Here is a 16,765-nt window from a genome sequence, read left to right on the forward strand (position 1 = left end):
CAAATCAGCAGGACGGACACTGGTTTGGGAAAAGCGTAGTGAATGTCACAGTCATTGGTAAGGGCAGCATCATATTATGCTAATGCGACTAATATTAATACTTTTTAATGTTTTATTTTACTGATCTTTTATTTAACCTGGCTAGACCCTTTGAGATTAAGAATACATTTTCTTATACCTTAGCTTTAATTTCAAGTAGAAATAGTAATATTAGTACTAATGCAATTACTACTTCTTTTTCTGCTGTTATTACTACTTTTACTATTACTACAACTTCAACTGCTATTCTTACTATACCAATAATTAAAATTGTATCACAATTTTCTTACTGAATCTATGCTGTAAAATTGAAGGAGAAAAGGACATTTTTAATGCAAATCATCAGGTCAAATTGCTTGGCTGAAAAAACATGCGTTGTAAAATTAAAATTAAGGAAAATTAAAATGAATTGCAGATGTTCCAATGAGGATCTCCAGCTCCAGTAGTGAGAGAGTGATGAGTGCAGGCAGCAGGCGCTCCAACCCTTACAGCCTGTCTGTGGAGGGAGAGGGAGGTTAGTTCATTTTCAATTTAATTATTTTATTTTTTCAATTTAATTTTTACATGTCTTAATTCAGATTCATTGATCCAGTGCCCCTGCATGCTCTTTTTCAACTCCACCCTGATTCCCCTTCATGTCGATCTCTCCACTGAAGTAACAATGAGGGATCATGAGTTTTCACTTGTCCCTATCTACACTATTTCTCTTGTTTTGATTTGCATTAAAACAAGAATCAAGTGAAAAATTCCACCAGTAGAGTCAACCCATTTGCCTCCAGTGAATTTTCTAGAATCAAATGTCAGTGCATGGGCCACTGGCACATGCAAATAAGCGGCCCAAGTGAAGTGTCATTGCTAGTTTCCAACCAATGTGCGCCCATATTGTTTAAATAGCACATTTATTTGGGCTCATCTTTGCCCCGATGGGAGTGTTGGGTCTTAAAATGATTTGTGGTCAGGTGCATTGTTGGTGCTATCTTGAAACAGCAGAAAGCGATTGCACCTTGACCAACAAAAACTTGGTCTAAAGTCTGGCACGGTATTTTCTTGCTAATTAAAGGGCACATTATTCAGGTAGTCATATTCAGATACTAAATGGTTGTAATAGAGTTCAAATCACATATTTTTTATCCATTCCTATATTATTATTTGTCCATTCTTATCCCAATTCTGAGTAGCACTTTATAGCAAATACATGTGTCTTTGTGTTTTGTTGTTAAATTTGATCGACACTGTGTATCGATGCGCACACATCACCATCGCGCACGAGCAGATCTGTTTCCTCAGCAGAAAACGGTTCCTGCCAGAACTGATATTCAAATGCCAGAATCTACCATTTAAATATCAGGGGGACACCTCGGCATTCCGAAATGTCGGCACTCCGAAATACCGGCATTCCGACAAAATTGAGATCTGTCTCGCCATTGCGAAAGAACCCTCCCCCAGACCCTAACCCTAAACCTAACCTCTCCCACCCCCCACGCCTAAGCCTAACCTCCCCCAGAACCTAACCTCTCGGCGAAACATTTTTTGGAGATAAAAAAGGGCCGCCTCTCCGAAAGCATAGAAGTCAATGATCGGAATGCCGACACTTCGGAATGGCGAGCTGACCCCAAATATCAGTGCATCAAGTTGCAAGCACGCCAAGGGAATGGGAGGTGACTGTTTGGATGAGTTCGTTATGACCAAAACAAAACAAACCTAGATTAATTAGGGTCTTACTGCAGTACAAACCCTTTGCGCCTTGTGACTTTGCACCTGGATTACAGTATGCATCGTGTAACTAGCAAAAGTGGACTTGGACATGCCCAGAGCAATTTAGAGAGAGAGTGGCGTCAGCGGAGGACAAAAATGCGTGACTCATTCATTAGCCAATGAACAGCCAGGAAGGGGTCTCGTGTTACTTTTGAATGCTAAAATAAAGCTGATAATGTACAATTTGATTCTAAAACACAAAACAAAAAACCTTTCAAAGTACTACACAAACTGTCAATTTTGCTGCAACTCGACAGTGCTGCTTAATCCAGGACCTTACTTCCTGGAACTCTTGAGAGTAAAAAGAAATGGTCCATTGGAGTGAATGGAGATGTCGTGACTCTTCTATATACGCGGCTCTGGACATGCCCTAAAAGCACTTGCACCATGTGACCATGCACCGTGGATAGAATAAATAGGACCCAGTATGTTGAAGAATAATTAAGGCAGATCACTCCGCAAGTACCAAGAAAACTATTCAAGAAATCTCCTGAAACAAGTTGACCTCTCGCTCTTTGTTCAGAAAATTAAGATTGTAAAACTCAACGCTAGATGAAATTACTTCTTCTGATGGATAGCTTTTGCAGCGTACTCTCGTTTTGGACACTGAGGTCTAGATTCATTGAAGGCTTCCACAGGAAAGAGACAGGGCTTTTTCATCAAACTCACCGGAAGGTTGACAGTGTTTTCTCATTCATAAACATGAAATACCGGCTCGTTATAATGTTTTTCACTGGACGTCCACCCCTTTTTATTATTTGCATATTGTCAAAGTGATTCATAAAAGCACACTGCTCTAGTCAGACCATGCCAAAAACCATGCGTTGTAAAAATGAAAATTTAAATTAATTGCAGGTGAGAGTCGAATAAGGATCTCCCGCTCCACTAGTGAGAGAGTGATGAGAGTGGGTAGCAGAGTGACACTGAACTGCACTGCAGACTGCTCTTTCCCCCAATTGGACGTCACCTGGTACAGAAATGGCCACGCCCTCTCCGAGACCAGCCCCACCCTTCAGCTCCACCCTCTGAATGTGTCTGACTCTGGGACTTACACCTGTGCTTTGAAGACCAACGATGAAAGCCGCTCCAACCCTTACAGCCTGTCTGTGGAGGCTGACAAAGGTTTGTTCATTCATTTGTCTATTCAGTGGAGAGTGTCAGTCTTACTGTATTGACACAAGTCCCACAATATCATGTCTTATACAGTAAATGTTTGTTTTACCGTTTTACAGAAGCCCCAGATTACCTACTACCGGTGACTGTTGGTGGTGGTGTAGTTGTCGTGCTCGCTGTGGTCAGTCTCATAATGGCTTTCATCATCAAAAGGTATTGTCACTCACTAAAATAAAGTACAAATCGTCTGTCATGAGAAGCAAAAAGACACTCTTTTGCCTATGAGATCACTGACAATGTCACAATGCCTATGACATCATCAGTGCCTATGACATCGTCAGTGATGTCATAAGATGATTTTTGGTCAATAATGATGTTACTGATGACATCACTGATGATCTCATAGACATTGTGACATCATCAGGGGGACAAAAATTGCAGAGTGCATAGCAACGGTCTGTTATAAAGAAATAACATAATACTTTTCATTTTTTAAATCTGCTTTAATGTATATAATACCTATTTTACTGCATTGTTATTAATATTGTTGTTGTCTTTGAAGGAAACAAGCAAAAGCAGCAGCAGCAGTAGATAAGCTGCACAGAGACAGTGTGACGATGCAGGTGAGTCATACCCCTTTCACACTGGAGAAAAACACCCACTAACACCCGCTAACATCTGGCTTCTGGCTTCAGTGTGAAAGGGTACAATCAACATTCATTCCTGGGTGTTTATCGGCAGTGAGACATGACACCCGGGTGGACATGCTAATCTTTGCCTCTAAATAGCCACGCAGTCATTATTTCGCATTTCTTGCATGACATGCAACAAGATTTTTTGTACAAGACGTTCGGACATCTCCATGAACCAGACCCAGACCACAACTTGGTCAGGTGACATCAGATACTGCAAGGGAGAAACGTCAACCAACCTGGGTGTTGGTGCGGCAAGTGGGGACTATGGGCTCTATCATGAAAGGCTGTCATTTTGCGTTAGCGCCCGAATACCGCCGCGCAAAGCCCGAATTCTGGGCGTGTCGGCCCGCTGCGCTTGGCGTCATCTCGGCGCAAACCTCCATATAGGCGTGTTTATGCCCAAAAGTATACTTGCAGGTGTGATGATCATGTCCATCCCCCTTCAAAGCCACAGCATCACGCAGGAACTTGAGAATGGGAAGTGCCGACCAGTTCATTACATCCTTCTCCCCCTTTGCCGCAGCAGCTCACACTTCATGACTGTTCAGTTGAGAGTAGTAGCGATGAGGAGAGAAGTGAGTGTGGACAGTCAACAGATGTTCTAATCATTGCAAAATTGCAAATTCAGTTGAAATGCCTTCATTGTAAAAAATACTTTGTTAAATACCTTGCACTGCCATATAGTGGATATTCGTGTACAGATGTAGCCTATGCCAATGTATTCCAATCTTTATCATTGATCCAACTAAGTTCTTTAGATGTGGCTCATTCTTACTTTCTGACCTCTCTCTCTCTCTCTGTCTCCCCCCTCTCTGTCTCTCTCTCTCTGTCTGTCTCTCTCGCTCTCTCTCTCCCTCCCTCTCTCTCTGTCTCTCTCCCTCCCTCTCTCTCTGTCTCCCCCTCTCTGTCTCTCCCTCTGTCTCTCTCCCTCCCTCTCTCTCTGTCTGTCTCTCTCGCTCTCTCTCAGCCTTCAGATGCCATCTACAGTAACCTGCCTGTGGGTGTGGGGCGAGTGGAGTGTGGACAGGCAGACGGTGGAGCTGTGGAGGAAGTGAGTATTATGTACTATGTTATGATCAGTGTTGGGGTAACTCATTACAAAAGTAACATGTAATATATTACTTTTAGCAGTAACTCAGTAATATAACTTATTACTTATAGGATTTCAGTAATATTATACCAGTTACTTTGTCAAGTAACTCAAGTTACAAATTGAGTTGGTACATTTTATTAAATCAAAGCACATATTTAAAAAAGATACAATCATTTCCTAATCAAACTGTGTGTTTTTATGCAAATAACCACTATAGATGACAATAACAAAGGAAAATAAAAACATTTTAGAATTTTGGATTGTTTGCACTGACTTCAAGGCGGTTGAAATTATTCTTCGGGATGGTTCCGGGGCGGTGATGTCATTCTGCTGCCGCTGTTGTTTTGGTAAAAGTAATTCAAAAGTAGTGTAATAAGTAACGAGTTACTCTACACAGAAAGTAATATTGTAAAGTAACTTATTACTTTCAAATGAAAGTAACTAGTAATATGTAGTATATTACATTTTGAAAGTAACTTGCCCAACACTGGTTATGATAGACATTGAGGCTTTTAAGAGTGTTTGGGGGCTGAGGGGGGGGCAGTCTGCACTGTGGGGGAGGAGGGCCTGGAGATGTGAGTGTGAGTAACCACTTCAGCCTTAACCTTTTTTGTTTTAAAGTGATAATACGGAAGATTTCAGTTTTGTTCTCTTGGGTGACACTTATTGGTGATGAGTGGTAATTGCAGGTGAGATCCATACAGTGTTATTATGTGACATTACTCAGTTTGTTCAGCTATAGTAACCACCCGTAATGCTAGCAGAGACTGGAAAAAAGTAGCTTGTTATCCTACTTCACACAAGAGTTGTCGGGGACCTACAGTAAGCTACAGAGTGAGTCTATTGTGTTAGCTCCGCCCACTCTGTGAACCTACAGTGACCTGCAGAGTGAGTCTATTGTGTTAGCTCCGCCCACCCTGTGAACCTTCCCTAGTTGGACAAACTGTTGTCTGTCGGTGAGGTAGGATGCAAACCAGGAAAGTGCAACACCAGTGATTCCAATGTTCGCCAGGTGCTCCAGAAGTAGTGGGTGGGAGATTGTAGCGAAAGCAGCGGAGAGGTCAAGGAGGATGAGGATGGTGAGGAGTCCAGAGTCAGCGGCACGGAGGAAGTCATTAGTGATTTTTACCAGGGCTGTTTCAGTGCTGTGATTAGGGCGGAAACCATATTGAAATGGTTCGTGGAGGTTGTTTGAGTCGAGGTGGGACTGGAGTTGGGCGGCAATCACCCTCTCAAGAGTTTTGGAGATGAAGGGGAGGTTGGAGATGGGATGGTAGTGGTTCAGGTCAGATGGGTACTGTAGGTTAAGTTATATATATATACTGTATATATATATATATATATATATATATATATATATATATATATATATATATATATATATATATAAAACATATCTTTTTTTAGGCCTAGAATAATAAGATAAGATAATCCTTTATTTGTCCCACAAGGGGAAATTACAGTGCTACAGCAGCAAGTGGACAGGGTTAAAAAAGAGACGGCAACATAATAGCACATATAGTCAACAAAAGTAAAAACAGAATATAACAATTACACAAGTAAAAATTGCATTCAAAAGTAAAAAAATACATTAAAATTACATTAAAAAGTGCTGGATAAAAGTGCATTTAGTAGCCAATTGAGCCAAATGAGAGCAGCAATTTAAACCATTCTTCACTCAGGAGTGTACAGAATTAAAAAGTCTGACAGCCGCTGGGAGGAAAGAACTCCGAAAATGTGTTTGCAACTTGTAATTGTAACTTTGTAATTCTTTTCTCTCCCATAAGTGCAATAAAAAGAAAAGAAAAAAAGCATAGCAACATGCAATAAGGTCATTCATTTGTTAGAAGTGAAGTGACTTAAGAGGAGTCAAAAAGTATTGCCAGATAGCCTAAGTGTTTTTCTAACATGCTGTGACTATGTACATTCTGAGCTGTAGGGGGTACGTCATCTCATAGTCCCCCTATGCGTGCTGCAGAAAGCCATCAGATGGAAAGTTAAACTGCTTTTTGTTTGGTTGTGGTTAACACCTCTCTCTGTGTATGTGAGTGTAAATATGTTAAATGTCAGTGTTTATTTTAGGTTAGGTTCTGAAGAACAAACTCAACCGCAGTCTGCAGGGACTTTCAATGCTCAAAGTTTTTCGAATCAAGATTTTATTTTATTTTATTCGACAATAGACAAAGCAACAGTACAATAAATACATCATAGCTTTAAAAACTGACAAGGATGACACAACAAAGTCACAGACTTCCATTGTGGTTCTTGATCTTATGGCAGCGAAGATGACGAAAATCTGAATGGCTCGGCAGACTCAAACAATAAAACTGACAACTAAACAGGAGATGAAGAATTCATCAGATTTCAATAACAGTGAAAAACAAAAATGTAGCAGGCTACCATTCTTATGCATTTCAGTTGTCCGAAAGCCAGGTTTTGACCTTTTTATTTTTTAAAGATGCTGGTTTCCGGTACTTTTTATAAGTAAAGGTAGCTTGTTCCAATGCACCTCGCCAGAAAACTTAAACATGTTGGTTTTAAACCTCGGCAGGCACCGGTCAGCAATGCTGGCTCGGGTGTGGTGCGCATGAGCATCACCGCTCCTCAGGAAGTGGTCTTTGAGGTACTCGGGAGCTCGGCTGTTATAAATATTGTGGACCACAAGGACCCCTAAACTGACTCAAATTAGACCACGGACCCCCATCTGTTAATATTTTGTCCCAGGGTCCCCCTTCTGATAAGATGTTTGCCTTTTAGATGTTTTATTACAGACAGTGTATGAAACCCATGACCAAAACAGTTATTAGTCAAGTATGGGGGCAAGTATAATAGTAATCATAATACATTTGTTTTATGGTAGCCCCAAATCTCAGTGCTTCATTTCATAAACAAAAACAGGAGAATGGACTAGAAAACAAAATAACCGAGGCAAAAATAAAACAGAACAGAGGAATAAAAAGTGGCTGCTCATTTGACCCGGTATATGGACACTTGTTTCACAGTCTTTTGCAATCCTTACAATTGCAGTCCATCGAGTATAAGCTTGTGAATGTGCCCCAGACTCCCAAACACTGGCACAATAATTTGGTAGGGTCATAATACGTTCAACAAAGGGCTGATACTGTATTTCATATTTGGATATTTGGACTTTGACTGTGGAACAATTATCCATATACCAGGTCAAATGAACAGCCACTTTTTATTCCTCTGTTCGGTTTTATCTTTGCGTTGTTGTTTTTTTCCCAGTCCGTTCTCCTGTTTTTGTTTATGAAATGAAATAAAGCACTGAGATTTGGGGCTACCATAAAACAAATGTATTATGATTACTATTTGTGTTATTTTGTCATGTCAAGACAGGAGATACTACTGATTTATATAGTTTGGATTCATGTTCCAGTTTCAATAAAACTTCCAATATTTACACCTTGTGTTCTCAAGTTATGGGCTTTTTTGTCACCTTTTCCCTATCCGGACTGGCCTAATTTGGCTCTTTTTCAGGGATTGGGATAGTTCTAAAGAACAGCCAAAAAAACATTTTTTCCCCCAAAATAAATTTGGACAACAATCAATTTCATTAATGGGAAACCCTAAAGACAAGAAAAATCATTGTTGTGTTTTGTTCTACCTCGGGTAGGGGTATCTCAAAAACTAAAGCCTTTTTTGAGGACTTGCTGCTAGACTATAAGTCACTCTCAGAATACATAGTGACTTAACAGACATTTATTTACATGAAAATCTTCCATATTATCACTTTAAGTGTGGGATTGTTGGTGTTATGGCTTTTATTATCCCTGCTGTGTGTGTGTGTGTGTGTGTGTGTGTGTGTGTGTGTGTGTGCGTGTGTGTGTGTGTGTGTGTGTGTGTGTGTGTGTGTGTTTGTGTGTGCGCCTGTGCGGGGAGGGGGGGTGTGTGAGGTACGGAATTTGTCTAGCTTTTGGCGGTGTTAGGTCGCTCTGTTTTGGTGTAAGATGAATGTTCATTAAAGTAAAGCAAAATCAAAAGTCAAAGTCCCCCCCCCCCCTCTCTCTCTCTCTCTCTCTCTCTCTCTCTCTCCCTCTCTCTCTCTCTCTGTGTCTCTCTCTCTCTCGCTCAGCCTTCAGATGCGATCTACGGTAACATGCAGCAAGGCAGCGTGGGGCCAGTGGAGTGTGAACAGGCAGCAGACGGTGGAGCTGTGGAGGAAGTGAGTGTATGTACTAGGGATGTCAACGGTTAACCGTTAACCGGGTAACAACCGAGAACGTTTGTGACCGGTTACGCATACCGGCCAAATTGGGAAATTTGCATACAACCATGCTGCCAATCTGGTGATATTTTTCCTCCTTTGTGGGAAGCAATGTTAACCTAAGGTAACCACTTCGGCCTTAACCTTTTTTGTTTTAAAGTGATAATACGGAAGATTTCAGTTTTGTTCTCTTGGGTGACACTTATTGGTGATGAGTGGTAATTGCAGGTGAGATCCATACAGTGTTATTATGTGACATTACTCAGTTTGTTCAGCCATAGTAACCACCCGTAATGCTAGCAGAGACTGGAAAAAAGTAGCTTGTTATCCTACTTCACACAAGAGTTGTCGGGGACCTACAGTAAGCTACAGAGTGAGTCTATTGTGTTAGCTCCGCCTACTCTGTGAACCTACAGTGACCTGCAGAGTGAGTCTATTGTGTGCCTATATAAAATGCCTTGTTAAGTTCATTGTAAAAAATACTTTGTTAAATACCTTGCACTGCCATATAGTGGATATTCGTGTACAGGCTGTAATTGCCAATGTATGCCAATGTATTCCAATCTTTATCATTGATCCAACTAAGTTCTTTAGATGTGGCTCATTCTTACTTTCTGACCTCTCTCTCTCTCTGTCTCCCCCCTCTCTGTCTCTCTCTCTCTCTGTCTCTCCCTCCCTCTCTCTCTGTCTGTCTCTCTCGCTCTCTCTCTGTCTCTCTTCCTCCCTCTCTCTCTGTCTCTCTCCCTCCCTCTCTCTCTGTCTCCCCCTCTCTGTCTCTCCCTCTGTCTCTCTCCCTCCCTCTCTCTCTGTCTGTCTCTCTCGCTCTCTCTCAGCCTTCAGATGCCATCTACAGTAACCTGCCTGTGGGTGTGGGGCGAGTGGAGTGTGGACAGGCAGACGGTGGAGCTGTGGAGGAAGTGAGTATTATGTACTATGTTATGATCAGTGTTGGGGTAACTCATTACAAAAGTAACATGTAATATATTACTTTTAGCAGTAACTCAGTAATATAACTTATTACTTATAGGATTTCAGTAATATTATACCAGTTACTTTGTCAAGTAACTCAAGTTACAAATTGAGTTACATTTTATTAAATCAAAGCACATATTTAAAAAAGATACAACCATTTCCTAATCAAACTGTGTGTTTTTATGCAAATAACCACTATAGATGACAATAACAAAAGAAAATAATAACATTTTAGAATATTGGATTGTTTGCACTGACTTCAAGGCGGTTGAAATTATTCTTCGGGATGGTTCCGGGGCGGTGATGTCATTCTGCTGCCACTGTTGTTTTGGTAAAAGTAATGCAAAAGTAGTGTAATAAGTAACAAGTTACTCTACACAGAAAGTAATATTGTAAAGTAACTTATTACTTTCAAATGAAAGTAACTAGTAATATGTAGTATATTACATTTTGAAAGTAACTTGCCCAACACTGGTTATGATAGACATTGAGGCTTTTAAGAGTGTTTGGGGGCTGAGGGGGGGGGGCAGTCTGCACTGTGGGGGAGAAGGGCCTGGAGATGTGAGTGTGAGTAACCACTTCAGCCTTAACCTTTTTTGTTTTAAAGTGATAATACGGAAGATTTCAGTTTTGTTCTCTTGGGTGACACTTATTGGTGATGAGTGGTAATTGCAGGTGAGATCCATACATTGTTATTATGTGACATTACTCAGTTTGTTCAGCCATAGTAACCACCCGTAATGCTAGCAGAGACCGGAAAAAAGTAGCTTGTTATCCTACTTCACACAAGAGTTGTCGGGGACCTACAGTAAGCTACAGAGTGAGTCTATTGTGTTAGCTCCGCCTACTCTGTGAACCTACAGTGACCTGCAGAGTGAGTCTATTGTGTTAGCTCCGCCCACCCTGTGAACCTTCCCTAGTTGGACAAACTGTTGTCTGTCGGTGAGGTAGGATGCAAACCAGGAAAGTGCAACACCAGTGATTCCAATGTTCGCCAGGTGCTCCAGAAGTAGTGGGTGGGAGATTGTAGCGAAAGCAGCGGAGAGGTCAAGGAGGATGAGGATGGTGAGGAGTCCAGAGTCAGCGGCACGGAGGAAGTCGTTAGTGATTTTTACCAGGGCTGTTTCAGTGCTGTGATTAGGGCGGAAACCATATTGAAATGGTTCGTGGAGGTTGTTTGAGTCGAGGTGGGACTGGAGTTGGGCGGCAATCACCCTCTCAAGAGTTTTGGAGATGAAGGGGAGGTTGGAGATGGGACGGTAGTGGTTCAGGTCAGATGGGTACTGTAGGTTAAGTTATATATATATACTGTATATACTGTATATATATATAAAACACATATTTTTTTAGGCCTAGAATAATAAGATAAGATAATCCTTTATTTGTCCCACAAGGGGAAATTACAGTGCTACAGCAGCAAGTGGACAGGGTTAAAAAAGAGACGGCAACATAATAGCATGTATAGTCAACAAAAGTAAAAACAGAATATAACAATTATATGCAACCACTGAGCCACCGTGCCGTCCCACAAGTAAAAATTGCATTCAAAAGTAAAAAATTACATTAAAATTATATTAAAAAGTGCTGGATAAAAGTGCATTTAGTAGCCAATTGAGCCAAATGAGAGCAGCAATTTAAACCATTCTTCACTCAGGAGTGTACAGAATTAAAAAGTCTGACAGCCGCTGGGAGGAAAGAACTCCGAAAATGTGTTTGCAACTTGTTATTGTAACTTTGTAATTCTTTTCTCTCCCATAAGTGCAATAAAAAGAAAAGAAAAAGCATAGCAACATGCAATAAGGTCATTCATTTGTTAGAAGTGAAGTGACTTAAGAGGAGTCAAAAAGTATTGCCAGATAGCCAAAGTGTTTTTCTAACATGCTGTGACTATGTACATTCTGAGCTGTAAATAGACTTGAGATTTAGGTGATGGGCTCATACGAGCCTGTGTTTGTTGCAAACATTTCCTGTTGTGGTGGGTGCTGGAGATCTTTGTATCTGGCCGAGGGGTACGTCATCTCATCCCCTATGCGTGCTGCAGAAAGCCATCAGATGGAAAGTTAAACTGCTTTTTGTTTGGTTGTGGTTAACACCTCTCTCTGAGGTGTAAATATGTCAGTGTTTATTTTAGGTTAGGTTCTGAAGAACAAACTCAACCGCAGTCTACAGGGACTTTCAATGCTCAAAGTTTTTCGAATCAAGATTTTATTTTATTTTATTCGACAATAGACAAAGCAACAGTACAATAAATACATCATAGCTTTAAAAACTGACAAGGATGACACAACAAAGTCACAGACTTATTTCCATTGTGGTTCTTGATCTTATGGCAGCGAAGATGACGAAAATCTGAATGGCTCGGCCGACTCGAACATTAAAACTGACAACTAAACAGGAGATGAAGAATTCATCAGATTTCAATAACAGTGAAAAACAAAAATGTAGCAGGCTACCATTCTTATGCATTTAAGTTGTCCGAAAGCCAGGTTTTGACCTTTTTTTTAAAGATGCTGGTTTCCGGTACTTTTTATAAGTAAAGGTAGCTTGTTCCAATGTACCTCACCAGAAAACTTAAACATGTTGGTTTTAAACCTCGGCAGGCACCGGTCAGCAATGCTGGCTCGGGTGTGGTGCGCATGAGCATCACCGCTCCTCAGGAAGTGGTCTTTGAGGTACTCGGGAGCTCGGCTGTTATAAATATTGTGGACCACAAGGACCCCTAAACTGACTCAAATTAGACCACGGACCCCCATCTGATAATATTTTGTCCCAGGGTTCCCCTTCTGATAAGATGTTTGCCTTTTAGATGTTTTATTACAGACAGTGTATGAAACCCATGACCAAACAGTTAGCGCCTGTGCGGCGAGGGGGGGTGTGTGAGGTACTGAATTTGTCTAGCTTTTGGCGTGTTAGGTCGCTCTGTTTTGGTGTAAGATGACTGTTCATTAAAGTAAAGCAAAATCAAAAGTAAAAGTCCCCCCCCCCCCCCCTCTCTCTCTCTCTCTCTCTCTCTCTCTCTGTGTCTCTCTCTCTCGCTCAGCCTTCAGATGGGATCTACGGTAACGTGCAGCGAGGCAGCGTGGGGCGAGTGGAGTGTGAACAGGCAGCAGACGGTGGAGCTGTGAAGGAAGTGAGTGTATGTACTAGGGATGTCAACGGTTAACCGTTAACCGGGTAACAACCGAGAACGTTTGTGACCGGTTACGCATACCGGCCAAATTGGGAAATTTGCATACAACCATGCTGCCAATCTGGTGATATTTTTCCTCCTTTGTTGGAAGCAATGTTAAAAAATGGCACAAGGGTTAAAGGAATATCAAAAGTCAACGTCAACGTCAACGTCAACCTCAACGTCTCTCTCTCTCTCTCTCTCTCTCTCAGCCTGGCAGCGCGTGCCGAGTGCAGTGTGGAGTCTTTAACGTTCAGTTAAAACACATACACGCCCCCGCTTCAACCAGGTACGTTTCAACTGCTCTTTCTGTGATTTTTAAGCTTAACAAAATAATAAAATGCCTACTGCACAGGTGAGAAATGACTGAGTCTACTTTCAAAACACCAAAAACTGAGTTCACTGTTGTTACAGGGTACGTATAATTTAAATTTAATTTAAATTTAGGAGAACTTATACTGTAGTTATTCCGTAACTATTGGGTACCTACAGGGTAACTACAGGATAACTAGAGGGGCGCGGGCTGTATTCTAAAGCAATGTTAATTCTCTCCTACTTACTGTACATGTAGTTAGAGGATAACTACAGGGGCGGGTAAGGAATTTAGGATAATTATGACATGTGGCAAAGGACCACATGGTTGGAGTGTTTTAACAGAGTTAAAAAACCAACAGAAAGCTCCAGGCTAACCCTGGGGACAGGCCGGCAAAACTTTTGACCAAAAAAGTAAATGGTCAATGAACCAGACCGAGGTTGTAAGTACGAGGGAATTAACATTGCTTTAGAATACAGCCTGCACCCCTGTGGTTACCCTGTATGATAGATCTGGATCTGGATGCTGGAGTTTGTTACATAAAGTGATGTTCTGTCTGAAATGTTTTAGCTGAGGAAATGTCTCCTCTGTGTTTGTGTTTTTTCAGGCCGGCAGGTCGTGGGCAGCGTTTTGCGGCAGAGTCGTTCGTCTATGGCTCACTAGCCAGGTAGCTATATAAAAAAATATATTATTTTAAGTTTCCAAACCAGCCCTACCAAGAATCAAATTGCTTATATCAAATATTTCCCCTCTTCTTGACTTTTTAATGTCTTATATTGTAATTACTTCATGTATATTCATTCAACTGTGACATGTATTTTAACCCATTAAGGCCTACTGTAAGGTGCCCTCTAGAAAAGCATTCTAAAACCTTAAAGGAGAATTTCGTTTTTTTTTAACCTGGAGCCCTCTCCTCACATGAATTATTATCTGACGACTCACCCAGTGTTCTCCGCAGCGATTTGGATCGATTATGACGCTCCAAATCGCTGCGGAGAACACTGGGTGAGTCGTCAGATAATAATTCATGTGAGGAGAGGGCTCCAGGTTAAAAAAAAAACGAAATTCTCCTCTAAGGCACATTTGAAACAACCTCCTAAAACCTGAGGGATAATGTAAAGTATCTTTGCTGAAAGGGTTAACGATGCAGATGCTGCATCAGGTCTGCATCAGATGAAACTATACCCAGACGCACGAATGTAACAAACACAGTAACATACATAAGCAGATACACCAAAGAGCTAAAATATGTAAGAAATCAATAATGTTGATAAATGATATTGGCTGTGAACTCTGATCCCCCAAGAATTACATTCCTACAGCAGTTAAAATAATTGTAATATTGTGACCCAGAGTTTAATTAAACTTCTGTGGACGCTGGACAGGGCTCTGCTAAGCACTACATTGTATGAGATTAAAAAGTGACTTCTTCTGTTTTCTTTGCAGGTAGACACATTTCCACCACGGCAATGGATCTGTGTCCTGTCAGAACCCTCAACTCTGCAGTGTCAATACAGAAATACCATAGGTTGATAGACTTTCAAGTATTTTGGTCAACAGGCTGGCATAAATACTGTATTTACTGTAGTCGCTAGCATTTTGTTGAAGCTGTAAAAGGTACTTAGAACAAACTGCAGCCATGGATGGGCACTTCTTATTGTTTTACTCAATCAAACAGACTGGCAGCTGTATAGAACATGTTTTTAGAGTGCAGTGAGACTGAGTGGGAGTATGTTTTTAGAGTGCAGTGAGTTAATGTAATATACTACATGTTACTAGTTACTTTCATTTGAAAGTAATAAGTTACTTTACAATATTACTGTCTGTCTGTGTAGAGTAACTCGTTACTTATTACGCTACTTTTGCATTACTTTTACCAAAATAACTGCAGTAGCAGAATGACATCGCCGCCCTGGAACCATCCCGAAAAATAATTTAACTTTCTTGAAGTCAGTGTAAACCGTCCAAAATTCTAAATGTTATCCTTTTCTTTTGTTATTGTCATCTATAGTGGTTATTTGCATAAAAACACACCATTTGATTAGGAAATGATTATATCTTCATTTAAATATGTGCTTTGATTAAAAGATTTTTTAACTCAATTTGTAACTTGTGTTACTTGACAAAGTAACTGGTATAATATTACTGAAATCCTGTTGGTAATAAGTTATATTATTGACTTACTGCTAAAAGTAATATATTGTAATATGTTACTTTTGTAATGAGTTACCCCCCAACACTGGTGGCAAACAACTGACATCCACGTCAAAAGACCATGCTCAAAGGGAAGTGAGGTTTCCATACCAAATTTCAAGCTGAGAGAGAGGTCGTCATATCTGTATTACCTGATCAGCCTGTGACGTCAGTCAAGCCCTAGCGTGACGTCAGGCATGACATCAGTTGTCCTCAGTTCATGACGTCAGGCATGACGTCAGTCCTCCCTAGTATATATAGCAAGGGTTCTACGTCACCCCCCACTCTGGTGGATCACAGCAGCAGCCGGCATCGCGGCTGTTCATTCCCCCTGAAACCATCCTCTGAAGCCATCATTTCACCCCACCCACCTCCCCAGTCGACCACCAACGAGTCTTGATAGTTATCAAAAGGAGATAACATAGCAGCCTAAAAGTGTGTGATTATTTGATTAAAGATAGTTAAGAAATACAGTAGTTTTGGGGAGTTGTACCGTTTCCCCCACCTTCCCAGTGGTAGAAACTAACAAGTGCTATCAGACAGACACTTTTCTATGTATTTGGTGTAGTCCGAAGGATGTCAAACAGTAATATCAGGCTATCTTGGCTCAATTGTTGAGTGTGTATAGGATTAAATAACAATCATGATCCAATAGGCCTCCAGGAATTGTGTGTGTGTGTGTGTGTGTGGGGGGGGGGGGGGGGGGGGGGGGGCTCACCCCTGCTCTAAAGCACTAAAATACAATATAAAGAGGCGTGTCCTATTTGTCCAGTGTTGTAATAATTTCTGGTATTGATTCAGTCATCGCCTCACATTACATGGAAATTCTATCTTGGATCAGTGTTGAGCTGTGACTATGGAAAAGTACAATCATCACATCTCCTAGGCCTCTCCCAGCAGGAAAACCAGGAAGGCCACTCCACCTCACCCTGACCTGTTGACTTGGTCATACTCCACTGTTTCTAGTCGAACACTTCCTGTTCCGTCTATTGTGCAGCGCAAGGTCAATAAAGGCCTGGCCAGCAGGATCAAGCCATGGCCTAATTTCTCGAACAATCTGTAGCGCCTGGGCTCTGGTAGATGCAAATTGTTTGAATTTCGAATAAATATTCATATAAATGTTACATTTAGTGAAAGCATGCAAGTGATATGAACCAGCGGTGTCAAACTCTATTTCTTCCCGGGCCACATCAGCATT

At 41.1% G+C, this 16,765-nt stretch overlaps 1 protein-coding gene and 1 long non-coding RNA gene across 2 annotated transcripts; both read left to right on the plus strand.

Moving 5' to 3' along the window:
* Nucleotides 1-431: 431 nt before the first annotated feature.
* On the plus strand, nt 432-7,369 carry LOC310789028 (uncharacterized protein; the record flags this gene model as incomplete). The annotated part of the gene is made up of 6 exons (XM_083650634.1): nt 432-553; nt 2,650-2,916; nt 3,027-3,120; nt 3,470-3,530; nt 4,570-4,653; nt 7,247-7,369. Exons 1-6 carry the CDS (start codon nt 463-465, stop codon nt 7,367-7,369), a joined length of 720 nt encoding a protein of 239 aa, XP_083506760.1. The 5' UTR covers nt 432-462.
* A 2,381-nt stretch (nt 7,370-9,750) lies between these two features.
* LOC310789472 lies at nt 9,751-15,330 on the plus strand. Its single transcript, XR_014553340.1, has 5 exons — nt 9,751-9,837; nt 12,933-13,022; nt 13,274-13,350; nt 13,982-14,041; nt 14,821-15,330. It is a non-coding gene; the product is annotated as an uncharacterized lncRNA (long non-coding RNA).
* The last annotated feature ends 1,435 nt before the right edge of the window (nt 15,331-16,765 follow it).

Source organism: Poromitra crassiceps (assembly GCF_964638095.1).
Source record: "Poromitra crassiceps genome assembly, chromosome: 14".
NCBI lineage: Eukaryota > Metazoa > Chordata > Actinopteri > Beryciformes > Melamphaidae > Poromitra > Poromitra crassiceps.